The following is a 17763-nucleotide window of genomic DNA, read 5'->3' on the forward strand; positions in this document are numbered from 1 at the left end:
TACATGTAAGCAACATCAACACTGCATGAGCTTACAAAATTATGACGCAGTGTGAGACATACAAGCAAATAAGGAATTTAGTAAAGCTTTGGAGTGAAAAAACAAAAAAAAACAAAGCCAGCTGAAACTGCATCTCAGAATTTACCTTGTTAAATAACCAACAAAACGAGGACAGAAGTGCCTGGCTGGCTCAGTTGGCTAAGCATCTGACTCCTGATTTCGGCTCCGGTCATGATCTCAGGGTTGTGAGATCAAGCCCTGTGTCGGGATCCCCACTCAGGGTGGAGTCAGCTTGAGATTCTCTCTCTCCCTCTGCCCCTCCCACTTTCCCCTCCCCAAATTAATTAAAAAAAAGAGAGAGGAATAAAAAGAAACAAGCCAGTGTCGAGAAAACATGCTCTATATTTTACTGTTTTTTTAAAAGATTTATTGGAGAGAGAGAGAGAGAAAGAGAGAACGAGCAGGGGGAGGGGCAGAGGGAGAAGCAGACTCCCCATTGAACAGGGAGCCCAACGTGGGGCTTACTTCCCGAGATCATGACCTGAGCAGAAGGCAGCCACTTAATGGACTGAGCTACCCAGGTGCCCCTATATTTTACTATTTTTAAATTAGGCATATTGAGCATATGGCTTATCTTGGTATTCCACATTTACTTGAAAGAACATGATTCTGTTGTTGTCACTTCACATTGGCTGATAGTGTTTTTCAAGACTTTTATATTCTTACTAATTTGCTATCTACTTATTCTCTCAATTTCTGCAAGAGGAATATTACTGAATCACTGGTTTTTCTATTTCTCCTTTTAATTCTGAATATTTTGCTTCATGTATTTTAGAGCTCTATTGCTAGGAACATACACATTTAAAATTGGTATATCCTACTGCAGTATTACTTCACCATTATGAAAAGTTCTTATTTCTTATTTGTCTTTAGTAATATTTAACTACATTGTCTGATATTAATATAATCATTCTACAACTCTTATGTTTACAGTTTGCATGGTATATCTTTTTTCATCCTTTTACTATCAATCTTTTCATGGCTTTGAATTTTTTTTTAAAGATTTTATTTATCTGACAGAGAGATAGAGAGCACAAGTAGGCAGAGCGGCAGCCAGAGGGAGAGGGAGAAGCAGGCTCTCTGCTGAGCAGGGAGCCCGACGTGGGGCTAGATCCCAGGACCCCGGGATCATGACCTGAGCCGAAGGCAGCCACTTAACCAAATGAGCCACACAGGCACCCCTTCGTGGCTTTGAATTTCAAGGGCAAAACACTTATAGATACCATTTAGCTAGAACTTGCTGTTTTATATCCAGTCTGAAAATTTCTGCCATTTGATTATTTAATTGCTTCACATTTAATATATCCATTGATATGACTGGATTTAGGTCTGCCATTTTGCTATTTGCTTTCTGTCTCATCCCTATTCTTATTCTTTTACTGCCTTCTGTGTTAAGCAACTTATTTTTAGTATACCATTTTAGTTCCTCTAAAATTTGTTAGTGGTTGCTATTTATCTTAAGCTTACCACATCTTTATCACAGATCACCTCAAGTTAATATTGACTTACTTCCAATAAAATGTAAGAACTTCATACCAGTATAATTCTTTTCCCGGTCTTTTTGTTCTATGGTTATACATATATAGTTCATCTATGTGTATTATAAACTCTACAATACGGTGTTTTACTTTTTTACTTTCCTTTAAATAGTACTGTTGTTTAAATGGACTGAAAAGGGAGGATATAATTTTTATATATACCCACATATTTACCAAGTGCTCTTCATTCTTCCCTTTGGATACAAGTTATTTCTAGAGTCATTGCTCTTCAATCAGAAGGAATTCCTTTAGCATTCCTTACAGTGCGAGTCTGCTATTAACAAATTCTCAGTTTTGGTTATCTAGAAATACTTTTATTTTGCCTTTGCTTTTAAAGAATAGTTTCAGAGGGGCCCCTGTGTGTCTCAGTCAGTTAAGTGTCTGCCTTCAGCTCAGGTCCTGATCCCAGGGTCCTGGGATGGAGCCCCACATCGGGCTCCCCGATCTCTCACTCTCATGTGTGTGTGCTTTAATAAATAAATAAAATCTTAAAAAAAAAAAAGTGTCAGTGAGTATAAAATTCTCGGTTGACTAGTTGTTTTTTTTTTCCCAAGACTGAATATGTCATTCCAATGTCCTGTGGTACTCAGTGTTTATTATGAGAAGTCAGTCATTATTTGTTTTGTTGTTTTCCTGTGTGTGATGTGTAATTTTTCTCTTGCTTCCTTCAAGATTTTTTTTCTCTCTCTGGCTTCCAGTAGTTGGACTACGATGTGTGTCTAGGTATGGTTTTGTTTTGTATGTATTTATTCCACTCAGCAATTGTTGAGCTTCTTGGCTATTTTAATGTTTTTCATCAAACTTGAGAAGTTCCTGACCATTATTTCTTCAAGTATTTTTTTCCATTCTTCTCCTTCTCCTTTCACTTTCTGGGATGCCAATTACATGTCTGCTAGAGTCTTTGCTATCGTCCTACAAATCTTTGAGTCTCTCCTCATCCACTATTTTAAAAATATTTTGTTCTTCAGATTGGATACCTTCTATTAATCTTTCTTCAAATTCATTCTTTTTTTTTTTTCCTGGATCTCAAATCTGCTGTTGAGCCTATCTAGCAAATTTTTCATTTGTTATTGCTCTTTTCAGTTCTAGGATTTCTACTTGGTTCTGTTTTATAGTCTCCATTTCTCTGTTGAGCATCTGCATTTGTTTACATATTATTAACATACTTCCCTTTAATTTTTGAACATATTTATAATAGCTGCTAAATCCAACACCTGCACTACTTAAGTATCCACTTTTTTGACTTTTTTTTTCCCCCTCCAAGTCGCACTTTTCTGTTTCTTTTATGTCTGGTAATTTCTGGTTAAAATATTGTTTAAAAAATGTGTTGTAGCAACTCTGGATTTTGTTTTGTTCTTCTGAGACCTGTTATTTGTTTCAGCAAGCAATTAACTTCTCTGTAGTTAAGCTGCAAAATCTGCCTTCCCTGTCACTGATGTTTCTTCTCAGTGTTTTTATTTATTTATTTTTTTAAAGCCTAAAGCCTTCTCCTGAGCCTGCATAGCTTAGGAGACAGCAAATGATTCTGGCAGAAATCATGCTCAGATACTTCACAATATAAAGTTTCATTCTCTGCAGCCTGAGATGTGTGAGTTGAGAAATGCAATCAAAGGCACAACCAATTTGCAAATCTCCCCAAGCTTTCAAAGTGCACAGGGCTCATTGAGGTCTCCCATATACCAGTTTAGGATGTATGGTTTATTAATCTTCTTATTATTAAGCCCTTCATGGTTCTCTTGCTTCCAGAACCTCCCCCTTTAATTTATAGCTGTTCTGTTGCCAGCCCCAAACCAAGTCTACCACCTCCCACAGGAAAAGCTGCAAGTTTCTGTTGCCCAAGCTAGGTAGGATGAGAAAAATTCCAAGCAAGAAAGCCACAAATTACCTGTTTTACCAGCTGTAGTAACAGTTTTTCATGAGGAAACACTCCCCAAATTGTTGCCTAACTGATGGTTTCCCAATGCCCTGATATGGTGTTTTTAAATAATTTTTTTTTAAGATTTTATTTATTTGAGAGACAGAGAGAGCATGAGCAGGGGGGAAGGGCACAGGGAGAGGGAGAAGCAGACTCCCTGCTCAGCGGGGAGCCCGACACAGGGCTCAATCCCAGAACCCTTGGATCATGACCTGAGTTGTCAGACACTTAACCGACTGAGCCACCTAGGCGTCCCAGTGTTTTTAATAATTTTATACTGTTTTGCTCTTCCTTTCTGTGGGAAGGAATTATCTGACATCCTTGCCCTGTTATTACCCAAAGATGAAGCCAAAAGGAATTCTGACAAACTGGATGTGGATACAAAAGGAAAAAATGTGGTCAAGGATGACCCTAAGGTTTTTCACCTAAGCAAGTAGAATGGAGTGGTCATTTACACCAAAACAGACTATCAGGAGAAAAGACAAGCAAGGAAAGAGCTGAAGTTCAGTTTTTGACATGTTATATTTGAGAAGGCTATTAGACATTCAAGTGGATACTCTCATGATATTTTAGAGAATCCCATTATTGGCTGGGAGAATAAACTAGATAACCAATAAGTTTCCTTCAAAAGCTCAATTTGCATAAGTCTTAGACCACAAAAAAGTGGTTCAGTAATACATGTAATCAAAGTTCAGGAAAGCAAAAGCTCACTGAAGCATGGGTTGAACAATGAAAAAGGATGTGAAAAATGAACAGAATTGACATAAGCAGTCAAGAAGACCCTATGCCAAAAAACAAAGAAAGGAAAGTGGAATAGAAGAGCAGGAGAAAAGAAAAAGAGAAAAAAAATGGAAGATCATACTGGTATAAGGTTTCTCTAAGAACTAGAATAGAAGGTAAGAATGTATAATGGCAGGCTTAGGCAAAATATAACAAAAACAAAAACGGTCTCTGAATAAGTCTATACAGTTTATGTGACCATACATGATCAATATCCAAAGAACAGATAAGAACTACATAGAAACTGAAACAGAGATATGGAGAGAGCAAGTTGTTAGAAGCTGAGACTGAGGACATACTGAGGCTGAAAATAAAATAACTGAGAACAGGACTTCCAAGTGGAGATTCACACAGCAGGAAACAATGCAATCCTTTAGTAAATTCTGCATATCAGATTATCTATTGAGAACATATCTCTACAGCATTATATGAAAATTTGTCACATCCATGATTTCACATAAACTTCACAATTCCTGGAAAGTAACATATCAAAATCTAGGATGAGAAGCTCAGTGGACTTCAGATAAAAATTAAGATATATAATAAAAATTTATTTTAAAAGTCAGTAAGATACATCACTATCAAGAAAATTTTAGCTGTACTTTATTTTTTTTATAATGAAGGGTGTTAAAACCTGAATGTTTGTATCCTCCCAAAATTCTTAGGTTCAAATTCTAACCTCCAATAGGATGGTTAAGAGACAGGGCCTTTGGGAAGTAATTAGTTTACAAGGATGGAGCCCTCATTATGGGATTAGTGTCATTATAAGACACAAGAGAGGTGATCTTTCTCTCCACCATGTGAGGGTACAAGGAGAAAATGGTCATTTCTAAACCAGACAGAGTGCCTTTTACCAAGAACTTGCCCATGGTGGCACCTTGATCTGAGACTCCCCAACTCCACAACTGTGACAAATAAATGTTTGCTGTTTAAGCCACCCAGTCTACGGTATTCTGTTACAGCAGTCCAAACTAAGAGAAAGAAAGAATTGGCAGTGTAAGCTGGAAGTACCTAGACAGTGAGACATAAAGATTCTATGGTAAATTAGCAGAAAGACCAATGGGACAAGAAGGGAAGGAGCTAATCAAGAAATTCGGATCTAGTAAACAACGAACTAACTAGATTAGGACTCATGACCCCAGATCACAGTTCTCCCATTAAAAAAAGAAGCCATTTATTCTTCACTATCTCAATTTTTTTAATCTGTGATCATTTATGATGATTTTGATAACAAAATTAAAATGCACATAAGAAAATTAAAAGTAGGCAAATTCATGGCAAAACTAATAATGCAGGGCGCCTGGGTGGCTCAGTTGGTTAAGCAACTGTCTTCAGCTCAGGTCATGATCCTGGAGTCCCGGGATCGAGTCCCGCATCGGGCTCCTGGTTCAGTGGGGAGTCTGCTTCTCCCTCTGACCCTCCCCCTCTCATGTGCTCTCTCTCTCTCTCTCTCATTCTCTCTCCCTCAAATAAAATTTAAAAAATAAATAAAAACAAATAATGCAAAAATCTAAATAATTTAATTGCTATATATATTAATAAGCAAAGTGAGCTTTCCATGCCAGCTTCTGCCAGCTTCTTCTGCATACTACAATTCTTTTTTAAGTAAGCTCCACGCCCAGTACAGAGCCCAACTAGGGATTTGAACTCACAACCCTGAGAGCAAGACCTGAGCTTATACCAAGAGTCAAATTCTTAACCAACTGAGCCACCAAGGCGCCCCTGCATACTACAATTCCAACAAGAGTTTATCAATGGCAATAGTAATTATCATACTCTACCTTTGCAGTCAGGAGTAGAGCTAAAAGAAGGGTTCCTATTACTAACAAAAATATGATGAAAATGCTTATTATTTTGTCTAACATCTTCTCCAACCAGATGATCATCTGCACAGAAACAAAAAAGAGAATTACTTTTCTTTCAAGCACAACTTAATAGAAATGCATACATATTCAAATATTATTAAGACAAAATAGGATAGTCAGCATTGCAAATCAAACTATGGCATAATGATTAAAGCTGTAAGCAACTTCAGAAAATTAACTAATAGCATTAATTACTGTTGTTATATAAAAAGTTTATTAACTAGGGGCGCCTGGGTGGCTCAGTTGGTTAAGCGACTGCCTTTGGCTCAGGTCATGATCCCAGAGTCCTGGGATCGAGTCCCGCGTCGGGCTCCCAGCTCAGCAGGGAGCCTGCTTCACCCTCTGACCTTCTCCCCTCTCATGCTGTCTCTCTCTCTCTCTCAAATAAATAAATAAAATCTTAAAAAAAAAAAGTTTATTAACTAATGACATAATGTATGGTGATTAACATAATAATAAAAAAATAAATTAAAAAAAGTTTATTATTGTCCTATCTAAGAAAAGGCAATTTGAACAAAATCCATATTTACTTTTGAATTCTCATACAGTGGTATATTTACAATTCAAATTGTAATTTGTAATTGGCAAATATTCTAAATGACATAAAATATTTATTTTTTTTAAAGATTTTATTTATTTACTTGAGAGAGAGAATGAGACAGAGAGAGTACATGAGAGGGGGGAGGGTTAGAGAGAAACAGACTCCCCGCTTAGCAGGGAGTCGAATGCGGGACTCGATCCCGGGACTCGCTTAACCAACTGAGTCACCCAGGCGCCCTAACATTATTTCATTTAAATATTTTATGTCATGGGTGCCTGGGTGGCTCAGTTGGTTAAGCGACTGCCTTCGGCTCAGGTCATGATCCTGGAGTCCTGGGATGGAGTCCCGCATCGGGCTCCCTGCTCAGCGGGGAGTCTGTTTCTCCCTCTAACCCTCCCCCCTCTCATGTACTCTCTCTCATTCTCACTCTCTCAAATAAATAAATAAATCTTTAAAAAATAAATAAATAAATGAAATAATGTTAATACATTAGCTGACCTCAAATCTCATTATACTGTCAATTAGCAAATATAGATAGCTTTACAAAAAATATACCTCTTACAAAACAGGTATGCTATAAATTATACAGATAAAATAGGAGCAAATTAAAATAGGAATTACATTCAAAATATTTTTTCCCTTTGATGCCACTAGGGTTACAAAAACAGTAATAATAAAAATCTAATGTTAAGGTAATGATAAATATCAATTTCAGAATACTACCCTGGGGGGGGTGGTCAGCAGGTAGATGCACAATTAGCAGGGGTACAAAATGGGCTTTAATTACATAGGTAATGTTTTATCAAGCTGGAGGACAGACTCACTGATGTTCTTTACATCTTTTTATATCTGAAATATTTTGTAACAAAATACTTTTTAAAATCTGATATTCCACTTGAAATTTCCATTCTTTTGAAAACATAAGCTTTAGGACAAATTGACTGTAAATAAAAAATAATCATTACTATAATGGTTATTCCTTAATCAATAATTAAAATTATGCTCTTCCTAAATGTTACTTGACATTCCATTTTGAGTATAACTTCTCTCATCTTTCACAATCACAAATAATCCTACATTTAAAAAAATGTTTGTTTTCAGAATATGTAATAATTCTGACAGATTTCTAGAATTTCTGCCATGCAAAGCTACATTTAACATTTCAAAAATAAAATAAATTAGATGACTGCTGAAATACCACATTGCACCCCTCAACCCCTATAAGCTACAGCATTGCTGAATAAGTTAGTCTTAATTTAAATCTGAATTACGCTCTCCAGTGAGTTAAACAAACAAGAGCAAATGGTGGTTAAAAATAAAACATGACTTCTAAAACATTTTCCATTCCATGCTATAAGCTTGCATCCCTTTATCTTTCATGAAAGATACTATCACTAAAAGATCAGTGCAGTGAGCTCAAAGATAAAAAGTTCATCTTTTATCTTGACAATTACAGCTTCAAACAGAAGAGTTAATTTTCAGTGCATGCTACCAAAGCATCAAAGACAATGCAGAGATTAAAAAAAGTAGTATCAAGTTTTTAAGATATGGAAGGTCAGATGTCATATTTTGAATGTACATTCTAAAATCAATGAAACTGAAAAGTTTCACAATTAGAAACCAGCTCTACACAGAGTTCTTGAGACAGTTTCCTCAGGAAAAAGCAGTGTTGTATTATTCTTCTTTGTAGTACCCAAGCCTGACAGTGCACGGCACATGGTGAAAGCTCAAATATATATCTGAACAGGCAAACATAAATAATTTCAGAATTAAGACTAGATCTGTATTCACAAATTACAATTTCTAAAAATAACTTGGGAGCCCCAATTTTTTGAAAAATGTCTATTCTGAAATGTTTTTTAAATGTAAATGATGATTTAGAAAGTATATCTAAATTTAAGTCCAGGTATTTCTAACATATAAAACATGGGATTCACAAACACATTATGAATACCAACATTACAAAATCAAGCTTTATGTTTTTAAACCACAGTAGAATTTTCCTACCAGAGGCATATACCTAAGGATTGGAAAAAATCCACACTAAGAGTCAGCTAAATAAAAATGTATATTCAGGGCTAACAGTGAGGGTTAGAGGTTTCATTCAAAATTAAAAATAAATAAAACCACTTAAGATGCTCAATATATAAACTAAAAAAGATGGGGAGGGGAATCTACTCACATTATAGACGGCTAAGGTACAGTGAAAAAACAGGACAAAAAGGGAGACAGAGAGAAAGAGAGAGAGGAGTGGGAAAGAGAGACCAGGAAGACTTATTAAAGAATAAAGGGAGATTTTTTTTTTTTAAAGGTCAAAACAGGAGGAAAAACTGGGTGGCTGGCGGGAATTGGTGCATAGAATGAAGGACCAATCAATAAAGAGGAACTAACGAAGTGGACAGAAAACTTAGATGGAGGGTAAGAAGCCCAAGAAAGAGTGAATGGAACAAGACTCTCAAGGAAACAGAAACTCGGACATAGAGAAACATAGGGGCACCTAGGTGGCTCAGTCAGTTAAGCATCTGTTTTCAGCTCAGGTCATGATCCCGGGGTGCTGGGATCGAGCTCTGCTTTGGGCTGTCTGCTCAGCAGGGGAGTGTGTTTCTTCCTCTGCCCCTGCTTGTGCTGTCTCGCTCACTCTCTCTCTCAAATAAATGAATGAAATCTTAAAAAAAAAAAAAAAAGGAGAGAGAGGAACATGGACAAAAGAAGCAATGGAGAAGCAGAAGGGAATGGAGGAGAGAATTCCTAAAGAAATGCCAGAGGCACTGTCCAAGGAGACAGATCCTGTGCTGTGCTCAGCTTTGGGCAGCAGGACCCACACCACCTGTCATCACTGCCATCAGCTGTCATTCCTGCCTGCCTGTAGAAATCACACTGTCCCTGGTGATCTCCCCAGTCTTCTGTGCTCTGAGAAATTATCTTAGTTATTAAACTTTATTTTCTTAAAGGGGAAGGGGAGTAATTTTAAAATGACATTCTGAATGTTTCCAGTGTGAATGAAAGGCACGCATTTTTTTAAATTTAGAGAGGTCAGTAAATGTATGGCAAGGCCTTGAAACTTCTAAACCGGCTTTATTTATAGCAAGCTATTAAGAAAGTTATCGTTCCACTACTGAGTTTTCTATTTCATTATTCTGGGCCTTTCATTTTGCTTTGCTTTTTGAACCAAATTCTAGTTGAGTCTTAGTGCAAATAACCAACACTAAAAAATAAAACAAGCCTTGAGAAATAGGTTATGTCTCAATTAACCACAGATATGTTCTCTCTCACCCTCCCTTCCCTTGAATTAGTTTCCTAGTTCACTCCACTTGAATCTGAAAAACCAAATACCCAATCCTGCAAATTTTCTGACCTTGGATGTAATGTAATAAAACAGACCTCAACTTATTTATGTGCTTCCCTAGAACGCACAGTCCCAGAACTTACAGCAGCACTCCTGCTCTCCACCAATGCTTTACCCGTGCTATACGGAATCATCAAAGAAAGGAAACCGTCACTTGATCTCTTAGGAATCTTTTAAAACTGAGTCACAACTGACTAGCCATGAATTAGGTTCCTAAATTAGGTGATCTAACTCATGTAGTCACCTAAGGTTAAATCAAATTGCACCTAATGACTTTGGCTCTCCTTTCTCTCATCCCTTGAGGACAATTTCATTTCAATGTACACAAGTTGGAGCAGTGTATAAAACCACCTCTTCTGATCAAAACAAGAAAATGTGGCTTTTGTTTGCAGCACTATCATTTGCCAAGGATTGAACTCATTTACTCATATAGTTTTGCAGGGAATGGAGGAACAGACAACAGCATGTACGTTGGTGGGAGCGAGGGAGTGCCTGGTAAGTGTATGTATGTATGTATTTTACACACTGTTTATTTTCAATCCAAAGTTCAGAAGTTTAAGACATTGTCAAGTCCCCTCTTTCTTCTTCTTCAAAAGAAAGAAGAAAACCCTAATCTCTACACTCAAAAGTGTCACCTTGGTCTATTTCTAAGAAGTACCACATTCTTCTTAAGGTCTGCTATAATATCTCCACTGCCAATTTTAGAGTTTTGTTGTGTCTAAACACAATACACATAAATGTCATCTCTGGCTATCTGTCTCAGGGATTTGATGAATTTAAGTCTAGAACTACTATATGTGGGCTACATATCACAAGTACAGCATTCCTAATTTATCTGGATTATCCTTTATCAAAGTTATTAAAAATGTACCTATTTCATGCAAATCATGTGAAGCATTCACCATACATACAACCTCATACCTTGGGAAATACGAGGTCACAGGCCATGACCACAATCTTTTTTAAGTTAAAAATGAAATTCTAGAATAGTAGCTATTAAAAAAAAAAAGACACTATATAAAATTACCAGCCAAGTGAATCAAGTATTTCACAAATTTATCTTTTTAAAAAATTCCTGTGTCATTTATAAAATAAGTAGCAATAAAAAGTTCTTTTTGGGGCGCCTGGGTGGCTCAGTCAGTTAAGCTTCTGCCTTTGGCTCAGGTCTTGATCCCGGGGGCCTGGGATCCAGCCCTGCATCTGGTTTCCTGCTCAAAAGGGAGCCTGCTTCTCCCTCTCTCTCTGCCTCTCCCCCCTGCTCATGCTCTCTTTCTCTCAAATAAATAAATAAAATCTTTAAAAAAAAAAGTTCTCTTTCCTTTTCGGTAACTCTTGCCTAATGTGCTCTCACACATCAAAGAAGACTAAAGTAAGGCTACATTATAGAGCTGAAAAGGAACGTCACTCACTCACTGTGGACAGAATGACTGTAAGACAGAACTTCTTACACACACCTGGGCAAGGAGATAGTAACCATATATCCTAAATATATAGCTTTGGGTGTTTAGCAAATTGTACTGTGATAGTATCAACATTTCACGACCTTCCATAGCTTATTAATTTGAACTTTAAAAGCAAAAACTAATTTTGACATATGGACAGAAACAGAATGAGAATGGAGATACAGGGGGAAGTTACAGAATTCAATAGTAAAAACCAACATCCATGTGTTCATTTACCTTCTTATTTAGCCAGTGCCAGAGCTTGAGGATAGGGGGTAAGGTAAGAGAAGATAAGAACAGTGGAATATCATTAGAGAATGCAATAATAGTATGAAAAGAAAAGAAAGTCACTGAGAGTATGAGGAGGAAATAATCTCAGACCAAAAAAACAAAACAAAAACTAGAAAAATAATTGTAATGCATTAACAAAGTTTTAAAATCAAGTGAATATAGTATTTGTTTAAGATATACACTGATTGAAATAACCACAAGCTTTGTGGGCAATTCAACAATTAAAAATACATAAAATAGCCTGAATGTTTATCAGCTTAAATAGTCACACCAAATTCCAAAGATCAGAATAATAACTAAGATTCTTTCACATTATCTTGTACCAAAAGGATTTTTAATTCATGTTCATATACTATGTGTTCATTGAACTTTGTGGTTGTAGCTTTATAGTATTGGTTATTTCACATTTTTTTAAACAGTGAAACACTTCAGAGCTCATTTGGAACAGTGAACACATGGCCAAAGAGCAGACACATCCAAGATTCTGTTAATATTTGGTGTATTTCCTTCCATCTCAATTTTTCTGGCACACATCCTTCTACTTTATGTAACATCCTTTCTTTCACAATTAACATTACCTCATCTAAACACCTCACAATATTTAGCCCTATAATAATTAATGCTAGTTAGTGGACACATGATGTAAAACTCATTAAACATAGGATTTAAGGCATTATTAGTGATATAAAAAGTATAAAAGCTAAAAAGCATAATTTTATCAGAGTAACTGTAAATGCTCTTTGCAGAGTTTTTTACTAAAAGTACACTCAATGCATGTTTAAAACTATACTTCAAACAATCTCCTGTAGAGGAATATTTTCAAAAACAGTAGTCTAATCAATCAAAATTTAACAGAAACATGAAAAACAGATTTATTCCCCAAAGCAGCAGCCCATATATATTATTAGATAAGATATAATTATGGCATCAATTATCACTAGACACTCAGTTTGCGATAGACATTTATTCTGATATGTTTTATTATTAGAGCCCAAAATGCTAGTTTTATTCATTTTACTGTCTCTCTTCCTTAAGAAGAACAAATTGGGGGGCGCCTGGGTGGCTCAGTTGGTTAAGCGACTGCCTTCGGCTCAGGTCATAATCCCAGAGTCCTGGGATCGAGCCCCGCATCGGGCTCCCTGCTCGGCAGGAAGCCTGCTTCTCCCTCTCCCACTCACCCTGCTTGTGTTCCCTCTCTCTCTATCAATTAAATAAATAAAATCTTAAAAAAAAAAAAAAGAACAAATTGGCATACAAATTTGAATAAAAAAATGACAAATTTTTACAAGGCTACTCCATCACAAATACTTTTGATACCCCCAGAACTTCAACTGACACAATTATAGAGTTGTCCTAAGTGAAGGGTTCCAAATATAAGTCCGTGGAATTCTGAAAACAAGATTTAGTGTCCATCCCTTCTTAATAGTGGTAAGGCTGTCAGACGTTAACTGAAATTAAGTGTCGCCCTCTTTAAAGAGTCTGAAGGACTAAATCTGCTCTAGTAAGACAAAGCTTCACCCTATACCAGGAAGATGTGATAAATATGTTAAAATTTGTGGGAAGTCTTAGACTTTTTCTTATTTAAAAAGTTGAAAAAAGTAAGAATACAAATAGGCAAATCACAAAATAAAAATATAAATAGCCAATAAGCAAACTCTATTTTTTAAAATTTCAAATTAAAACCACATTGAGATACTTCTTTTTATGAAACTGAAAAGGATATTTTGTTACATTATAAGATCTAGTATTGGCAAGAGCTCAGGAAACGGGCATTGCCTTATGTTACACTGATGGTAATTAAAACTGGCAAACTTTCTGGAAGACAGAAAGACCGACTTTTGGTTTTGGCTCAGATCATGATCTCGCGGTGGCAGGATTGAAACCCACGTTGGGCTCTGTGCTGCGGAGTCTGCTTCAAATTCTCTCTACCTCTCCCTCTCACTCACTCTCTCTCAAATAAATAAATAAAATCTTAAAAAAAAAAAAAAACAGAAAAAAATATCCCCCTGCATCTCTGTTGCCCCAGGAGATGTTACCATGGCTTTAAAAGACTTCTTTCCTTCCACCTCACATGAATTCCAGTTATTCTTCTCATCTCTATCTACGCTGGTTTAATCTAACAGTATTAGTGACTTCACCTAACCTGAAGTCATGGACGGACCTGCTCGGGGAAACAGTTACTAGGCTCTGTGAGGAAGTCTGGCTCACACAGCACAGCACCCACAAAGACCTCGACTGGGTCTTGCCTGACTCTCCAGCCTTGCTTCTGCATATATCCCACCATGCCTGTTTCCTTGGTGCTCCCTAAGAAGTCAGGCTGCGGCAGTCTCTATCTACCTCTGCCCTGCTCCGTCCACCTATTCCTCCTGCCCTGTTACCTAAGAAACTCCTACTTGTGCTTCAAAATTTGCTCTGGCACCACCTCTTCTGCAAAACCTCCCCTCTCCCACTACCTCGCCAATAGTGAGTCCTTTCTTGCTCAGTACTAACACTGTACTCTGTACATACTTTGCTCCACAAATTAAAACCACAGCTAACACACAGAGCTTATTATGAATCAGGCTCTGATCTAAGAACTGTACATCTATTAACTCATTTAACTCCCACAGCCGTTCTCCGAGATGCATGCTATTGTATTTATTGTATTGATAAGGAAAACAAGGCATAGAAAGGTTAAGAAATTCATCCAAGATCACATAGCTAGTAAATAGCAGAACTGGGATCAGGGTTCATGCTCCTAACCACTGAGTCTGAATTTTAATGGACTGCTGTCTCTCCACTAAACAGAGCTCCTGCATCTAGTTTTCTGTGAGTCAGTGGATTTTCCTGAGGACTTAGCCCATTATCTGACATGTAGGAATTACTCCAGAAATACTGCACTGAGGCGGCATTACCTGGCAATATAATTGTACACAAATCACATAGCCCCTCTAGATTTCAATTTGATCCTTATAAAATGAGGGAGTTGAACAGGTGCTCCATAACATCCTCTTCTCCCATTTTTAAGAGGGAAAACTACTTACAAAATACTGACTTAAACTAAATCTATCCTACCCTTACATAAGCCATAATTCTAAACTTTAAATTTCATAACAGATGTAGACATGAAATGTGTTATCGACAATCATAGTATGAATACCAAATACCATGACATGGAATATATGCATATATAAACTCCATTAAAACAGCCCAAGTCTTAAAATACAATACCTTGCTATCGACTTTTAACAAGAATTTTCCAAGCCCAACAACTGGCCACGGGGCGAGAGCCTCCTGCCGCTCCCTGAGGAAGTGCTCCACGGCCTGCCACCACACGAGGCAGCGTTTCTCCAGGAAGTCCACAACTCCAAAGTGAATAATAAGCTTTTTGAGGATCCAAACTAGAAGAAAGGAATGCATATAAAACCAAAACATAGATTACAAAGTCAGACGTGAAAAGGTCCTTTAATTTCATGTGACCTTTCTAAAACAGTGAAGCTAATATTAAATAAAAATCAATTAAGAAAAAAAGGCAATTCCATCATTAACATTTTTAAATCTCTAGAGAGGTCCTAGGAAAGCACCTATGGTCTCCAGAATAAGCCCAGAGTAATTACAGGCTGTAGAAAATGTTCTGGGGGCCCCCTGTTCAAAGCCTGCTCTCCCAAACCACGTCAAATTGTTATGATAGGCTGAAGGTCAAGAAATGCCTAGGATAAATGTTAACTCCTGCTAACAACTTTTAAAGAGAAGGGGGTTCCAACAGTACCTGACACAATTTGGCAGTATAAAATAAATCATTTGGCAAAACCAAAAATGTACGGAACAATTCAGAAAGAGCAATTTAAACTATTTCACTAAACATTTCTATAAATTCCTTAACAGAAAGCATAGCTATGGTATGTACTTTGTGACTAGTTCCAATTGCCAAACAGAAGTTCTGTTTGAGAATGCAAGAAGCAGATACAAACTTCGACCTCATATTCTATGTTCTCTAAGGACAAGCACTATACAGTGTTCTGGTCCTAACAAATCTTTTAAAAAAAAATTTTTTTTTTAAAAGGTAACTATTTCATTAACTGTCCAAGTTAATGAGAATCACAAGTTTTAAAACTAAGGATCTAGAAGGTAAATGGTCTTATGAGTTTAGATTTTTAAACCATGGTGGAAAACAGGCTTTCAAAAAGGAAATTATGTTTAAATCAATAATGAAAAGCTTTGATAAAGAAAGGACTAATCAAATTTAGGCGGTATCTGGATGGCAGGACCCAGAGCATCAACTGAGGACTTAATAAATTTGGCAAAGGGGAGCACCTGGGTGGCTGAGGTCCTGATCTCAGGGTCCTGGATCAAGCCCTGCATCGGGCTCCCTGCTCAGCAGGGAGTCTGCTTCTCCCTATGCCCCTCCCCGTTGTTCGTGCTTGCACACATGCATTCTCTCTCTCAAATAAAATCTTTTAAAAAATAAAAAAATAAACAAGTAAATTTGGCAAAGGTTCTGACTGCAGTAAGAGGTTAAGCCCAAACAATCAGTAAAGCATGAAATAAAAGATTCTTCTAAAATTCACCTGAATTACTTACTTTTCCATTCTCAGAAGACAGCTTTAAATATACAGTTGTTTTATCTTAAAAGAGAGTAATATTACCTCAAATATTAAAATCCAAAATTTAAAGAAAAAGAAGTCTTCCAAGACCAGACCATAAGGGACCAATTACCGGCAATAGGCACTGGCAGCAACTGTACAATCCACAGGTTCAACCAGAGTTGGACTCCAATAATGGCCCACACGAGGGACACAAAGTAGATGTCACTGGTCTTCTTCTTCCTGACAAACGTTCCCATCTCAGGCCTTTGTCTGCCCAGAGTGGGTGAAGGGGAGGAAGGTGAAGGAGAGGAAGAGAGCGCTGGAGGGGGCTCTCCTCTGTCCATGGTTTCTGAAAAGGGGGGTAAAATCATCACCATATTAGTCCACATTAGTTAGCAGTCCTACAGAGCACTTCACTAAGCTACTCTATTGTAAGCCTTCAAAATGGACTCTGATAGTATGATTACACTGGGTTAAAAAAGAAACGAAGATCTGGATGTATGCTTGCATATGCGCTGAAAAACGTGTGGAGAATTACACTACTGACCGTATTTAAATCTAGGGAAACTGAGTTTGTTGGGGGGTAGAGCTGGGTATGGTGATTTTTTTTACATTTTACTGTATGCACGTCACACTGTTCAAAGTTTTATATATATAATTTAAACAAAAAACTATGACAAAATAGCTGAGAATTATAATTACCCCATGAAAACTCCTCAAACCATATAAAGCAACAATATTAAGATACAGAATTCCTACATCTAAAAATGCCGCCTCTTTTAATATAATTTTATTAGATATATATGTATTTCTGATACAGAATGGCTTTTCAGTGTCATTTCACCTAAAATGGAGCCAACTGCTCTTATAAAAACAAACCCAGGGCTTTGAAACAGGTCGTTCCCTTAGAATGAGAAATAAAACAATGACATATTGCTGGGGGTGAGGAATTTTCAAATAAAGGAGATCATACCGAATGATTTCACATAAAGTACTGTTTTCTAACAATGCAACTACCAAGTTACCTTTTACTATAGGGTTATATTATTTCTATTTCCTGGTTTTACCAAAAAATACCATATACCTCAGAAATCATCTAAGTCTTAATATTATTCAGTATATGCCATGATGATGAAAATGAGTAACACCCTACAACTCGCATTTTGCTTTCCATTAAAAAAGCTAATGACAAAAGTATATTTCATGAAGTCTCAAAAATAAAGGAAAGAAACAAGAACCCCCATACTGTCCCATAGTTTTTACATAGTTTTATGTAGTTATATCGTGTTCCACTTACCCTGTCGCACTTTCTTCCTTCAGTTGAATGTCACCTCCAGGAGAGCTAAGACCTTGTCTGTCTTGTTCTCCCTCCGCTGAACAGCACACAGAATAGTACCTGACATACAGTGGGTGCTCCCTA

The 17763-nt window shown here is 36.9% G+C and overlaps 1 protein-coding gene across 1 annotated transcript in view; it reads right to left on the reverse strand.

The window, feature by feature from the left end:
* Nucleotides 1-17763, reverse strand: part of TMEM245 (transmembrane protein 245) — a 100998-nt gene that overhangs the window by 53590 nt on the left and 29645 nt on the right. Inside the window, exons 5-7 of the mRNA XM_028108739.2 lie at nucleotides 16474-16692; nucleotides 14989-15158; nucleotides 6075-6179 (exon numbers count right to left, since the gene is read on the reverse strand). Coding sequence (XP_027964540.1) covers nucleotides 6075-6179; nucleotides 14989-15158; nucleotides 16474-16692 — 494 coding nt within the window. The remainder of the gene's footprint in view (nucleotides 1-6074; nucleotides 6180-14988; nucleotides 15159-16473; nucleotides 16693-17763) is intronic.

Source organism: Eumetopias jubatus, unplaced genomic scaffold (genome assembly GCF_037043125.1).
Source record: "Eumetopias jubatus isolate StellerSeaLion01/CBP00866 unplaced genomic scaffold, mEumJub1_p1.0 scaffold_15, whole genome shotgun sequence".
Lineage (NCBI taxonomy): Eukaryota > Metazoa > Chordata > Mammalia > Carnivora > Otariidae > Eumetopias > Eumetopias jubatus.